This window comes from Salvelinus namaycush, chromosome 1 (assembly GCF_016432855.1).
Source record: "Salvelinus namaycush isolate Seneca chromosome 1, SaNama_1.0, whole genome shotgun sequence".
Lineage (NCBI taxonomy): Eukaryota > Metazoa > Chordata > Actinopteri > Salmoniformes > Salmonidae > Salvelinus > Salvelinus namaycush.
In genome coordinates this window covers 62,723,675-62,738,706 of record NC_052307.1, presented here as the reverse complement: position 1 = coordinate 62,738,706, position 15,032 = coordinate 62,723,675, and the positions used below count along the sequence as shown (strand labels likewise).

The following is a 15,032-nucleotide window of genomic DNA, read 5'->3' as shown; positions in this document are numbered from 1 at the left end:
TCATGTCAACCAATGCAGTGGTAGTGGAATGGTTTTTGCAATAAGCATGCTGATTGGCTGTAATCAGATCATTCTTTTCCATGTACTCCCATATTTGTCTACTCACAATACCCTCCAATATCTTACTGAGTGTAGGGAGTAGACTAATTGGTCGACTATTGGCAGGAGTAATGGGTTCTTTGCAGTCTTTCAGAATAGGACACAGTTTCGCATGCTTCCATACATTTGCAAACATCCCCTTTTCCAGTGACCAATTAAATATGTATCTCAGTGGAACTGCAATCTGGGGAGCAGCACAGCGAAGCAAAAAATTGTCCATAAGACCATAACCTGTAGATTTACCATCAGGTAATGACTTCAATAGGTTTAACACCTCCTCCACTGACACCGTTTGCAGACTAAAAGAGCAGATCTTGTTGCTCATAACATGATCATCAATCCATTGGACAATAGCTTGTTTGGAAGAATGTATGTTTACATTGTTGCTCAGTAAATAAATTTTCTTTGTAAAAAAATCTGCAAAATGATTGGCAATATCAACTGGTTTTGTTATTATTCTCCCGTCAACCTCCACACTAGATGGGCATGATGAGATAGATGTACCAAGTAAGCCCTTAACTGTGTTCCATACCTTTTTAGAATCATTTTTACAATCAATAAAAGCATTGTTGTAAAATAACTTTTTTTTTCTTTCGATTCAATTTAACTGCATAATTACGCAATGTTCTATAATTCTGTCCATCAATTTCTAATTTTGACTTGGCTGCTAAGACTTTTGCCATATTTCTTTGAGAAAAAGCCTCTGGGCCGTCTGGGCCGGCAGCCTTGCGAGGGTTAACACGTTTAAATGTTTTACTCACGTTGGCTGCAGTGAAGGAGAGCCCGCGGGTTTTGGTAGCGGGCCGTGTCAGTGGCACTGTATTGTCCTCAAAGCGAGCAAAGAAGTTGCTTAGTTTGTCTGGGAGCAAGACATCGTGGTCCGCGACGGGGCTGGTTTTCCTTTTGTAGTCCGTGATTGACTGTAGACTCTGCCACATTCCTCTCGTGTCTGAACCGTTGAATTGCGTCTCTACTTTGTCTCTATACTGACGCTTAGCTTGTTTGATTGCCTTGCGGAGGGAATAGCTACACTGTTTGTATTCGGTCATGTTTCCAGTCACCTTGCCCTGATTAAAAGCAGTGGTTAGCGCTTTCAGTTTTGCGCGAATGCTGACATCAATCCACGATTTCTGGTTGGGGAATGTTTTAATAGACGCTGTGGGTAAAACATCACCGATGCACTTGCTAATAAACTCGCTCACCGAATCAGCGTATTCATCAATGTTATTGTGTCGACGCTATGCGGAACATATCCCAGTCCACGTGATCGAAACAATCTTGAAGCGTGGAATCCGATTGGTCGGACCAGCGTTGAACAGACCTGAGCACGGGCGCTTCCTATTTTAGTTTCTGTCTATAGGCTGGGAGCAACAAAATGGAGTCGTGGTCAGATTTTTCGAAAGGAGGGCGGGGGAGGGCTTTATATGCGTCGCGGAAGTTAGAATAACAATGATCCAGGGTTTTGCCAGCCCGGGTCGTGCATTCGATATGCTGATAATATTTAGGGAGCCTTGTTTTCAGATTAGCCTTGTTAAAATCCACAGCTACAATAAATGCTGCCTCAGGATATGTGGTTTCCAGTTTACATAGAGTCAAATTAAGTTATTTCAGGGCCGTCGATGGGTTTGCATGGGGGGGATTTACACGACTGTGATTATGATCAAAGAGAATTCTCTTGGTAGATAATGCGGTCGGCATTTGATTGTAAGGAATTCTAGGTCAGGTGAACAAAAGGACTTGAGTTCCTGTATGTTGTTATGATCACACCACGTCTCGTTAATCATAATCCATTCACCCTCGCCCGTCTTCTTACCAGAGAGATGTTAGTTTCTGTTGGTGAGATGCGTGAAGAAGCCAGGTGGCTGTACCGAGTCTGACGACGTATCCCGAGTGAGCCATGTTTCCGTGAAACAAAGAACGTTACAATCTCTGATGTCTCTCTGGAAGGCAACCCTTGCTCGGATTTCGTCTACCTTGTTGTTAAGAGACTGGACATGCTCGGGAGCGGTGCGCGATGTGCCCGTCTACGGAGCCTGACCAGAAGACCGCTCCGTCTGCCCCTTCTGCGGTGCCGTTGTTTTGTGTCGCCGGCTGGGATCCGATCCATTGTCCTGGGTGGTGGACCAAACAGGGGATCCGCTTCGGGAAAGTCGTATTCCTGGTCGTAATGTTGGTGAGTTGACGTTGCTCTTATATCCAATAGTTCCTCCCGACTGTATGTAATAAAACCTAATATTTCCTGGGGTAACAATGTAAGAAATAACACATTAAAAAAACGAAATACTGCATAGTGTCCTAGGAATGCGAAGCGAGGCGGCCATCTCTGTCAGAGGTAACTCTAATGAACTTATTCTCTGCAGCAGGGGTAACTCTGGGTCTTCCTTTCCTGTGGCGGTCCTCATGAGAGAAACTTTCTTCAATTGGACTTGAAGAAACTTTAAAAGTTCTTGACATTTTTTAAAGTAATGATGGAATGTAATTTCTTTTTGATTATTTGAGCTGTACTTGCCATAATATGGACTTGATATTTTACCAAATAGGGCTATCTATTTTTACAAGGCACACCTGTTAATTTAAATGCATTCCAGGTGTCTACCTCATGAAGCTGGTTGAGAGAATTCCAAGAGTGTGCAAAGCTGTCATCAAGGCAAAGCCACCCTACTTTGAAGAATCTGTGGCTGTAAATCAGGGCACAAAGGGTCTGCAGAGAGATTAGAGTGTTTCCCCATTACAGAGGAATGGGTCCATTCAGTTTCATTATCCATGCTAATATAGACAGGAGAACAGTAAGGGAGAGTGGGGTAAGTTGAGCCAAAGGGGTAAGCCACCGTTGTTTCTAGGAAGCCATACACAAAATGTATCATTTGACCAGATATTTAGGAAGACGTCATCATTTCATGGAGTCCGAGACGGTAGAAACCAAATGGTAAAAGTGGTAAACAAGTTAGGTAAAAAAAAAAAACTGATTTTAACCAAGTCAAATTCATTTATTGTGTTAGAGGTTTCATGATGCTTGTATCTAAACCAAATAGATACTTTTAAGATTGTTCTATACATAAGGTTGGGTCTCTATAAGCTTCAATATGAGGTCCTAAACTTAACATGAAAGTGCATCCTAGTAGCTGTCTGAGCTAATATAGTCAAATTGTTTGCCTTGGTGTAAGTTGAGCCAATGGTTGAGCCAATGGCAAGTTGAGCAAATTTAAGTGTTTTCTTACAGGTGTAATGCAAGGCATTATCGCTGAGATATGAGGTCATGTTAAAAGTGTAAAAAAAAAGAACAAAGTGTTTGTTAGGTAGGCGGCTCAACTTACCCCATACACTCAGTGACTTTCAACGTGGCACCGTCATAGGATGCCACCTTTCCAACAAGTCAGTTCGTCAAATTTCTGCCCTGCTAGAGCTGCCACGGTCAATTGTTTTGTTTTTGTGTGTAGTTTGATGAGGGAAAAAAAGGTTGTAACGTAACAAAATGTGGAAAATATCAAGGGGTCTGAATACTTTCCGAATAGGAACACAAGATCATGAAATATATTTATATATCTTTGTGGGAAAGAATATTATATTTCCCTTGACGGAGTGATGCAGAATATAAAAAATTGCTCAACTTACCCCACTCTTCCCTATAGCCATGCCTGCTGGAGGAATCCAATACCCCTCAAATGGTGGGCAGAGCAGCATCAGGATTGTGGGATATCAGTTTTCCAGGATTTTACTTCAACCCCAACATTATGTTTCATCAATGTTACCACCACTTTGCCCTGCCGTTGTGAGGTTTAAAAATAAACTTCTTTACAACCATGTGATGGAAGGAGCAGGGTTTTTACAGTAAGACTTGAAGAAGCATCTTTAGCCAGCAAAGCCTTAGCCTCGAGCATAGAGCTCAGCTGGGGTGGCTTGTGGATTCTAACTGGCCTTGTGAGGGCACTGAACAACAGTCAGTCAAGGCTTCTGTTTAAAAAAAAAATATTTAAAGGAAAACTTCACTCTATTCCGCACCGAGCCCTCAACCCCCCCCCCCCCCCCCCCCATCTCTGTCCCTGGTTTTCTCCAAACATAGGTATTCTCACAAATCCCTGTCACCATGGAAACAGCCGCTATGCAGCGCTCTCGCACAATAGCCGTTGAATGAAAGGAACTGTCTGAAGGAGCAGTATTCACCCCCATTACATGTACTGACGCTATACAGCCTCATCCTCGCTGACCCGGCCACGGTGAGCGTGTGCATGGAGTATCCCGTCCAAAGCTTCCGCCACACCGGGGAAATCATACGAGAGCAGAGATTGCGTCTCTCAAAAGACTGCTGCATTCCTCTCTCAATTGTATTCCTCTTTCCCATTTAAATTGAACCACAAGGCAAAAAACATGTTATAGGTCACAGAAAATGAACAGGGGATGTCACTCCATCTCTCTGGTGGTTTAAAGGCATCAGTAAGTGCTTTGAGTCAGATGTGGGACTCACAGGGCCCAATGTAATAGAAATCTGTGATAAATTCCTATTGTAGCAACATATTATCCAATATTGTCTTACTACCCCCAAAAGATATGCTGTAATTTCCCACAACCTGATAACCTGAATCGATGAGAGAATAACGATCAAATCAAATGGCAATAAGTACTAAATCTTTATTTAGTTTTTCCACTTAAAAACCATGGAAGAAGAATAGAGGCGAATATTTCCACTTTTTTTTCACAAGGATGAGACATCACAGACACTATCATGCAGTTGACTGGATTTATTGGCCTAAATGCAAGATAAAGAGAGCATCCACAACATGAACAGAGGTTTGTGCAAATGCAGGCTTGCCTATCAGCATATCGTACTCCAAAGGAATGTACAACACATCTTAACAACAGAAGTAAGCATGCAATGAATTCTCTTTTTAGAAATAAAATATATCTATGACCTCAAAATCATCCAGTGGTTTAGGGAATACACAGCAGGGCAATAGACTAGCCTCTATTACCTTCTACCCATAGTACAGTAGTGTTTAAAGCCCATGTTTGTCAGTAGTGAATGCAAAATAAATCTCAGATTATGCACTCTTTACAGTGCTCATTTAAAAACAGTAATTCTCCCTGCATAAATATTTTAAAGGAGACATCCACCATCGAAATCAATACTGCTAGATACAGTATGCATCAGGGTTAGCAATACCTGCAACTGACTGTGCATTTGGTCTAAAGGGTTTATTCTGAAAATGAACTAAGCAAAGGTTGATTTGAGTTGATGGAGAGTACTTTGGCTTGTGCCTGAGGGCAACATTACATAATGAGCCATGTTGTCCAGGGCCATGTTGTCCAGGGTGGGAACAACAGTACAGCACAGCAAAGAAACATCAGAAAGGTGCTGATACTTGTGACTTGAGCATATGATATTCAAATCCCGTTCCCGCTCAGGAACAGGAATAGTGATTCATATCAGCATGATATCACTTGCTGTTGCTCGGAGTGTGTAATGAACGTATGGTCTTAGTGTGCGCATATGTTGGGCTGCGCACAAGCCAGTTTTATGAAAATGCACACTGTTTTAGCTTGTGCAATAAAGATATGGACCAAGGGGCTGTAACGGATAACAGTGTACCCCATCATCTTGCCAATGATTCATACATTTCTCAATATAGATCTGATAGATAAGGTTTCCTGCCATTGCACAACAGTAATCCTAAAAATGAGATATCCATCCATGTGATGAATAAATCCATGGCAGTGTGCCATCTTGAGAAATGGTGTCATCATATTCAAACAAACATATAATAGATATCCAAACAAAAACAAACAAATCATTAATTTAATAAATATAAAGTACTTCAATATATTACCATTGATGTCAGAACTCAGTCCAACAGAAAATTGGCAAATGTTCTACATCCATTTCCCCGTCCTACACGTCACACTGCAGAGCCCCAGTGTGTAGATGAAAGTCCATCCAGGGTTATTTACATTCAGCTGATCAAGGAGGACTCCAGATCTGGGCGTCCTGAATCAATAGGCCGAAGCGTGTGGTCCTTAGTGACAGATACACACTCACTGTTCTTCAAAGGAGCTCAGAGCACAGCACACAGGAGCACTGTACCAGGGGAGTTTAGCCACGATTATGTGCATAAGAGCACATGGGCCATCTGGGAGAGATGCAAGTATTGAGGGAGAAGCCAAAGTGAACTTGATAATTACAAAGTCGCATCAACAAAGGAGACAGAGGCAATGGCACGGACTGGCATCAAAATCTAGAAACCCATATTATGCTAATTGACCATCTATGGCGGGTTGAATTCCAGCCTGCATGTGGTTGTCACAGTCCAGAGAAATGTACTGATGAGGATTAGGGCCAGTTTTACAATATCCCAGACAACTGTGATGTAATCTTCATGGTATTTCTCCATTATGAGAAAACATTTGCAATCTTTATACTGAATGCAACCTGTTTTTAGGTGTTATTCTTAGTGTATGTAAAAATATGGGCAGACAAAATAATATGATTTCAGTGATTCAGGTTACCTCTGTTTGCATCATATCTGACGTGGATACCTGATGCACCTAAACTACGTCAGTAGAATGTTTAGCAGAAGAAGTTTATGGAACTACGTGCAAGACTTCTTACCCATGATTTATGCAATCAACAAGTCAAAGTGTCAACAGAGAGAACAAAATAGTTCCTAAAGGGAAAAAAATGGTTACAGTACATATTAATCATGGAGGGATGTGCATGTAAAGCTGCTTACCATAAGTCAGCAGCATCTCATCCTAACAAGTAAAAATGAATACAAGGCCATGATCCCACTCTCTGGTCTTCTCTCATTAATGTCAAAGTGTACTCCTGTGACATTTGTACTAGTCAAACAATAGAAATCATATACATTCCACCGTATTTAGATTCTTTACTAGACAGTGCAGTGAGGTCGTTCACATGAGTAATGAGATGCAGGGTTATCTCATTGGAATAAGAATCTTTTACAGCCTTGTGATACAAACACCATGAAGAGCCCTATTTAAAATGTTCCTGGGTAATTCAGTTAAGAAAAGTAACTGGCTAAGGCTCCAGATAGGTCAGGTTGAGAATAAGATAAATCCCTAAGGTTTGCTTCATATGGAGGTAATGGGCATGACAGTTGATAAAGATCTGATTTATCTTGATGTAGAACTTTATCATTCATTTACACTGTACGTATATTTGTTTATATTTGTTGACTTATTTATCATGTATACACTTCTGTAACATTTTATTTGAATGGTCTGCCATCATGCCTGCATAAGGTTATTATAAAGATTGACATAACATGTATGTACGTCACATCGCATAATCTGTAAAAAATCACTAAGCTTTAAAACGTTGTACTGTAACGTAATATTAGTGTGAGTCATGTTACAAAATGTCAAGTTTGCATGTACAGTACCAGTCAAAAGTTTGGACACACCTACTCATTCAAGGGTTTTTCTTTATTTTTACTATTTTTTACATTGTAGAATAATAGTGAAGACATCAAAACTATGAAATAACACATATGGAATCATGTAGTAACCCAAAAAGTATTAAACAAATCAAAATATATTTTAGATTCTTCAAAGTAGCCACCCTTTGCCTTGATGACAGCTTTGCTGTCATGAGGAATGCTTTTGAAGGATTTTCCACATATGCTGAGCACTTGTTGGCTGCTTTTCCTTGACTCTGCGGTCCAACTCATCCCAAACCATCTCAATTGGGTTGAGGTCGGGTGATTGTGGAGGCCAGGTCATCTGATGCAGCACTCCATCACTCTCCTTTGTCAAATAGCCCTTACACAACCTGGAGGTGTGTTTTGGGTCATTCTCCTGTTGAAAAACAAATGATAGTCCCCCTAAGCGCAACACAGATAGGATGGCATATCGCTGCAGAATGCTGTGGTCGCCATGCTGGTTAAGTCTGCCTTGAATACTAAATAATTCACTGCCAGTGTCACCAGCAAAGCACCGCCACACCATCACACCTCCTCCTCCATGCTTCACGGTGGGAACCACACATGCAGAGATCATCCGTTCACCTACTCTGCTTCTCACAAATACAGAGCAGTTGGAACCAAAAATCTCAAATGCCAGATTTCCACCGGTCTGATGTCCATTGCTAGTGTTTCTTGGCCCAAGCAAGTTTCTTCTTCTTATTGGTGTCCTTTAGTAGTGGTTTCTTTGCAGAAATTCGACCATGAAGGCCTGATTTACACAGTCTCCTCTGAACAGTGGTTTTTGAGATGTCTGTTACTTGAACTCTGTGAAGCATTTATTTGGGCTGCAATCTGAAGTGCAGTTAACTCTTGATGGTTTTTGCGACTGCAATTTTACTGGATTGACTGACCTTAATGTCTTAAAGTAATGATGGAATGTCATTTCTATTTGCTTATTTGAGTTGTTCTTGTAATAATATGGACTTGGTCTGTTACCAAATAGGGCTATCTCCTGTATACCACCCCTACCTTGTCACAACACAACTTATTGACTCAAACGCATTAAGAAGGAAAGAAATTCCACAAATTAACAAGGCACACCTGTTAATTGAAATGCATTCCAGGTGACTACGTCATGAAGCTGGTTGAGATAATGCCAAGAGTGTGCTAAGCTATCATCAAGGCAAAGGGTGGCTACTTTGAAGAATATAACATATTAAATATATTTTGATTTGATTTGTTTAACACTTTTTTGGTTATTTCATGATTCCTTGTGTTATTTCATAGTTTTGATGTCTCCGCTATTATTCTACAATGTAGAAAAAAGTAAAAATAAAGAAAAACCCTTGAATGAGTAGGTGTGTCCAAACTTTTGACCCGTACTGTATATGACTACCTTTTCTGTGCAGGCATCATGTAGGAAAAGTAAAATAAAGTGTTACCTAAATCTCTTTCCTCATAATTGAAAGACTCATGTGGTTTGATATGCTTAGATCCCCCCCCCCCCCCCCCCCCCCCCCCCTGCCCCAATCCTTCAGTTGACAGGCTCTTCAGACAATACCAGTGATGGGCAGTAAGACTTAAGAGTGACACAGCAGAGCAAAATTAACACAGAAGAGAAGCAGACTGAAGCCTTGGAGAGCCTTGAAGGTCATAAAAAAAATCAGCTGAGGGCCGAGGTGTCAGTATCAGGGCAGAAGGGGACAGAGAGCCTGTGACCATAGTTGATCAACTCTGGGAGGGATTCACCTGCATGCATCCTCCAGCATCATGCTGAACAGGCAGATGGATGCACAGCCAGGCAGAGGGACATGATCCGAACGGAGAGAGAAAACAATCCAAAGGTTTCAGACTCCAGTCTGTGTGTGAACACTGTACGAATGAAAAAGGAATGATAACAACACTAATATTAATGACCATGGTTCTTGGTCCAGAGTAGCGATCTGCATCCTCTCTCTCTCTCTCTGCTGGACTGAGATGTGGTCAGGCCGTGGTCCCCACTGCTGGCAATGATTCTGTAGGGGTGTTGGCAAGGGAGGTGGGAGAGTCACATGATGGGACGGGCGGCATGGGGCAGATGGCCTTGTGACTGTAGTACTCCACCACCTGGTTGGGCACCTCCGCAAGGACACATTTGGCCAAGGCAGCAGGCGAGGCCTGTGAAAAACAGAACACAGCTTTAGTCTGGACAGTTCTGGCACAAGACCCCAAAGGGTTAAAGCAATCATTTTCAGTGGCACCTAAATCCAATGAAACTCCGGGCAAATTGTTTTTTAACCTAACAAAGGAAGAATGGAAAGAGTGATTTGTGTTTTCCGTTGTTTGGGCTGCGGTCAAAAGGAAAGAGGGCTTTGGGGAGCACACAGACAAATCACATCAAGGCATTTTTTGCATTTTTCATCATTACTTTTCTAAATTAATGGATTTTCTTTCCTGGTGACAAAAAATGATTTTCTTAGGAGGGTTTTCTGAAGCTCCTCCATCTGTAGCACTGGCAAGGCCAGCAGAGGAGAGGCTGCCTGGCTGTTAGCATGTCTTCAAAGCCCCATTGGAGGGTAACGCTATTACTGAAGGGGCTTTGGAGGTCACACTGTGAGACTTAATGGCCGCCAGCATCGCTATTATAAAAAGTACTGCAGTTTCTGAGACCTTGGAGACCCGCGCCTCTCTGTTCTTTTGTCTTGGTTGGAATATGACTGCGGCATAGCAGAGTAGAGGGAGGTAGGGAAGGTGGAGGGATGGAGGTATAGAATGAGGAAGGGAAGGAGGGCTATACTGACCGTTTTGAAGTCTCTGAATGGCACAAACTGCACAATGTCTCTGAGGACGGGCTCTCCTTTGGGTGAGCGCAGCACCCCGTCATCCCCGTCCAGGATCTGCATGTCTGTGAAGTCTGCATTGCCCACGCCAACGATGATGATGGACAGGGGCTGGTAGGAGGCACGCACGATGGCCTCGCGTGTGTCTGCCATGTCTGTCACCACGCCGTCCGTGAGGATCAGCAGGATGTGGTAACGCTGGAGGTGAGAGGAAAGAGGAGAGGGTTGCGGTCGCGTGTTAACCTTTGGTCACCACACACTTCAGTGCCCTTGGCTTGTCTGTGTGTAACACGTTATCCTCTGAAATCTGACTGCTCCCACTGAGAAAAGTAATAATGTATTAATCTCTAGTCCCATCAACACCTCTCTCTCTCCCTGCAGGATATCAATATGAATGAGAAAATCCTCAACATCTACAGATATCCTACATTTGCCTAAGAATTTTACATATGAGGTCTATAAGTGTAACTTTTTTTAACCAGGTAGCAGTTGAGAACATGTTCTCATTTACAACTGCAACCTGGCCAAGATAAACCAAAGCAGTGTGACAAAAACAACAACACAGAGTTACAAGCAAACAAACGTACAGTCAATAACACAATAGAAAAAAAAATATTAAAAATCTATGTACAGTGTGTGAAAATGTAGAAGAGTAGGGAGGTAGAAAATAAATAGGCAATAGAGGTGAAATAATTACAATTTAGCATTAATACTGGAGTGAAAGATGTGCAGATGATGATGTGCAAGTAGAGATACTGGGGTGCAAAAGAGCAAGAGGGTAAGTAATAATATGGGGATGAGAAAGTTGAGTGTGCTATTTACAGATTGGCTGTGTACAGGTACAGGGATCGGTAAGCTGCTCTTACAGCTGATGCTTAAAGTTAGAGAGAGAGATATAAGACTCCAGCTTCAGTGATTTTTGCAATTCGTTCCAGTCACTGGCAGCAGAGAACTGGAAGGAAAGGTGGCCAAAGTAAGTGTTGGCTTTGGGGATGACCAGTGAAATATACCTGCTGGAGAGTGTGCTACGGGTGGGTGTTGCTATGGTGACCAGTGAGCTGAGATAAGGCGGGGCTTTACCTAGCATAGACTTATAGATGACCTGGAGCCAGTGGGTCTGGTGATGAATATGTAGCGAGGGCCAGCCGACTAGAGCATACGGGTCGCAGTGGTGGGTGGTATAAGGGGATTTGGTAACAAAATGGATGGCACTGTGATAGACTGCATCCAGTTTGCTGAGTAGAGTATTGGAAGCTATTTTGTAGATGACATCACCGAAGTCGAGGATCGGTAGTCAGTTTTACTAGGGTAAGTTTGGCGGCGTGAGTGAAGGAGGCTTTGTTGTGAAATAGAAAGCTGATTCTAGATTTGATTTTGGATTGGAGATGTTTAATATGAGTCTGGATGGAGAGTTTACAGTCTAACCAGACACCTAGGTATTTGTAGTTGTCCACATATTCTAGGTCAGATCTGTCCAGAGTAGTGATGCTAGTCGGGCGGGAGGGTGCGGGCAGCAATCGGTTGAAGAGCATGCACTTAGTTTTACTAGCATTTAAAAGCAGTTGGAGGCCACGGAAGGAGTGTTGTATGGCATTGAAGCTTGTTTGGAGGTTTGTTAGCACAGTGTCCAAAGAAGGGCCAGATGTATACAGAATGGTGTCGTCTGCGTAGAGGTGGATCAGAGAATCACCAGCAGCAAGAGCGACATCATTGATATATACAGAGAAACGAGTCGGCCCGAGAATTGAACCCTGTGGCACCCCCATAGACACGGACAACAGGCCCTCCGATTTGACACACTGAACTCTATCTGAGAAGTAGTTGGTGAACCAGGTGAGGCAGTCATTAGAGAAACCAAGGCTATTGAGTCTGCCGATAAGAATATGGTGATTGACCGAGTCGAAAGCCTTGGCCAGGTCGATGAAGACGACTGCACAGTACTGTCTTTCATCGATGGCGGATATGATATCGTTTAGGTGCACCCATGACCATGATATCGTCTGAGGTGAACCCATGACCAGCTTGGAAACCAGATTGGATAGTGGAGAAGGTACGTTGGGATTCTAAATGGTCAGTGATCTGTTTGTTAACTTGGCTTTTGAAGATTTTAGAAAGGCAGGGCAGGATGGATATAGGTCTATAACAGTTTGGGTCTAGAGTGTCTCCCCCTTTGAAGAGGGGGATGACTGTGGCAGATTTCCAATCTTTGGGGATCTCAGACGATACGAAAGAGAGGTTGAATAGGCTAGTAATAGCGGTTGCAACAATTTCGGCTGATCATTTTAGAAAGAGAGGGTCCAGATTGTCTACCCCAGCTGATTTGTAGGGATCCAGATTTTGCAGCTCTTTCAGAACATCAGCTGTCTGGATTTGGGTGAAGGAGAAGCGTGGGGAGGGGCTTGGGCAAGTTGCTGCAGGGGGTGCTGAGATGTTGGCCGGGGTAGGGGTAGCCAGGTGGAAAGCATGGCCAGCCGTAGAAAAATGCTTATTGACATGATCGATTATCATAGATTTATCGGTGGTGACAGAGTTTCCTAGCCTCAGTGCAGTGGGCAGCTGGGAGGATGTGCTTCTATTCTCCATGGACTTTACAGTGTCCCAAAACTTTTTGGAATTAGTGCTACAGGAAGCAAATGTCTGTTTGAAAAAGCTAGCCTTAGCTTTCCTAACTGACTGGTATCATCCTATTCCTATATATTCTCCTCTCAGATGCCCCATGAGTCCTTAGGGATTAAAGTGCCCCGGCTGCAGTTTTAACTCATGTCCTGAATTCTTTTTGCATTGATCCTTTGGTCTCATTTACTGATCAGAAGAAGAAGGGATGATTGAATAATAAATGAAGATCAGTACAAGGATGAAGGAGAAGAAACGGACAGAATGATGGAAAAGTGTTTCAAATGTAATGGGAATAGCCAGAGGGCAAACTAATGTAGGAAAACATTGATATTAAAGGCCTTGGGCATTCTTGTTAACTCAATTCTTACCACGTTTCATTGAGAGATTTTAAAGGTGCTTATGCAGAACCTCAATAAATTATAACAGATTTATACAATGGGTTGGTCTAATCCTGGATGCTGATTGGTTAAAATCGAGTTCCTGCCGGTGTCTATTTCACAAGTTACCACCGGCTAAAGCTATGAAATGCCTATTTACTGTTCCATCTCACTGCGCAATCCACTGTCTCATCAGCCCAGCCAGACAATGTATAAACTTAATCTCCACTGTAAAAAGCATCTAGACATTATCTCCCATTTCTTTTAGGTTTTCAACAGCAGATATTTTTATAAACCTTGCTGTCTGTGGTCACCAGGGTGCTCGTTATGGCGCACACCTGTCACCAGCCTTATGCGCATCTGCGCATAATGCCACTCACCTGGACTCCATCACCTCCCTGATTACCTGCCCTACATATGTCACTCCCTTTGGTTTCTTCCCCAGTCGTCATTGTTCCTGTTCCATATCGGTGCGCTGTATTGTCATTTATTAAATGTATTCACTCCCTGAACTTGCTTCCCGACTCTCAGCGTACATTGTTTACATTTGTCTTTCCAGCTTCAGTTTGAAGTAATTGTGCTAGCTGTGTCGTTGGCTAGCTCCTCCAAACAGTGTACTGGTGAGAGAGCAAATGTTCTATGACAGGCGAAATCGCTCATTGGTATGGCTGTATCCAAATGTCACTAGAAAACAGTTTAAATAAACAAATGCAGCTACTTATGTCATTCTGGCTGCACTGTTTGTGACTGTTAGCCCAAGTTGGCTAGCTAGCAATAAGGGGATAAGAACGTTGCCAGTCAGCATGACAACGAACATTTAGAACAAATGTCAATAGATAATTCCCTCAAATACGGTGTTTGGCGGATATATTGGCACCGTTTGCAGGCCCGAGACTAACACCCGTGCCAATATCCTACAAACACGGCTTCTCGGGCATTATCACTTAATTAGACAAAAACATTTAATAGTGAATGACATCACTATCATGTTTTTAATTTCTACACAATCATACACCTACATGGTCTGTCTCGGCTGACTGGTATTAATTGTGTAAAAGCTGAGCTGAGCTTGGGACAGCTCATCCAAGGAGGCTCTATCGGTGGGATATCAGTTATGGACATTTTTATTTTTCTCCATATCATGCAGGCCTGTACTGTACATCACTCCATTACAGCAGTAAAGGGACACTTACTGAGGCATCTTTGATGGTCTCCTCTCCTGCTGACAGCTTGGCTATCCTGCTGATGATGGGAGAGACGTTGGTGGGGCCATACAGCTGGATCTTAGGCAGGCAGTTCTGGTAGGCCTCCACCACCCCCTGAATCTCTGATCACACACACACACACAGACATTCTACTGTGGATACACGCCTTAAAGTAGCACATTGAGGAAGGAAAGGAGGGAGACGGAGCAAAATAACTAAGGGACAAAGTATTACTGGAAATGTAAATTTGTAGTGCTCTGTGTCCATTAAAGATGGATTCTGAGAGCGGGGAAAGCACTCTCATGCTCCACATGCTATCCAGTATGCAAATGTTTCATTGTAAAATGTCAGCGGTAGAGATTGATGGAGGGTCGAGCAGAGCTGCTGAGATGTTCAGAAGTATAAGGTACCCAGAGGAGGCTTCATCTCTGTTACCTTCACATTCATCGTCCTCTGGGTTGAAATTGATGGCAAAGTCATGGGACACCTGTTTGTTGGGAA

At 42.8% G+C, this 15,032-nt stretch overlaps 1 protein-coding gene across 1 annotated transcript in view; it reads right to left on the bottom strand.

Annotated features, from left to right (window-relative positions):
- Positions 1-9,497: 9,497 nt before the first annotated feature.
- The window catches only part of LOC120052496 (copine-7-like), a 32,557-nt gene continuing 27,022 nt past the window's right edge, over positions 9,498-15,032 (bottom strand). Inside the window, exons 12-15 of the mRNA XM_038999445.1 lie at positions 14,967-15,018; positions 14,520-14,653; positions 10,295-10,531; positions 9,498-9,671 (exon numbers count right to left, since the gene is read on the bottom strand). Of these exons, the coding sequence (XP_038855373.1) occupies positions 9,498-9,671; positions 10,295-10,531; positions 14,520-14,653; positions 14,967-15,018 (597 nt within the window). The remainder of the gene's footprint in view (positions 9,672-10,294; positions 10,532-14,519; positions 14,654-14,966; positions 15,019-15,032) is intronic.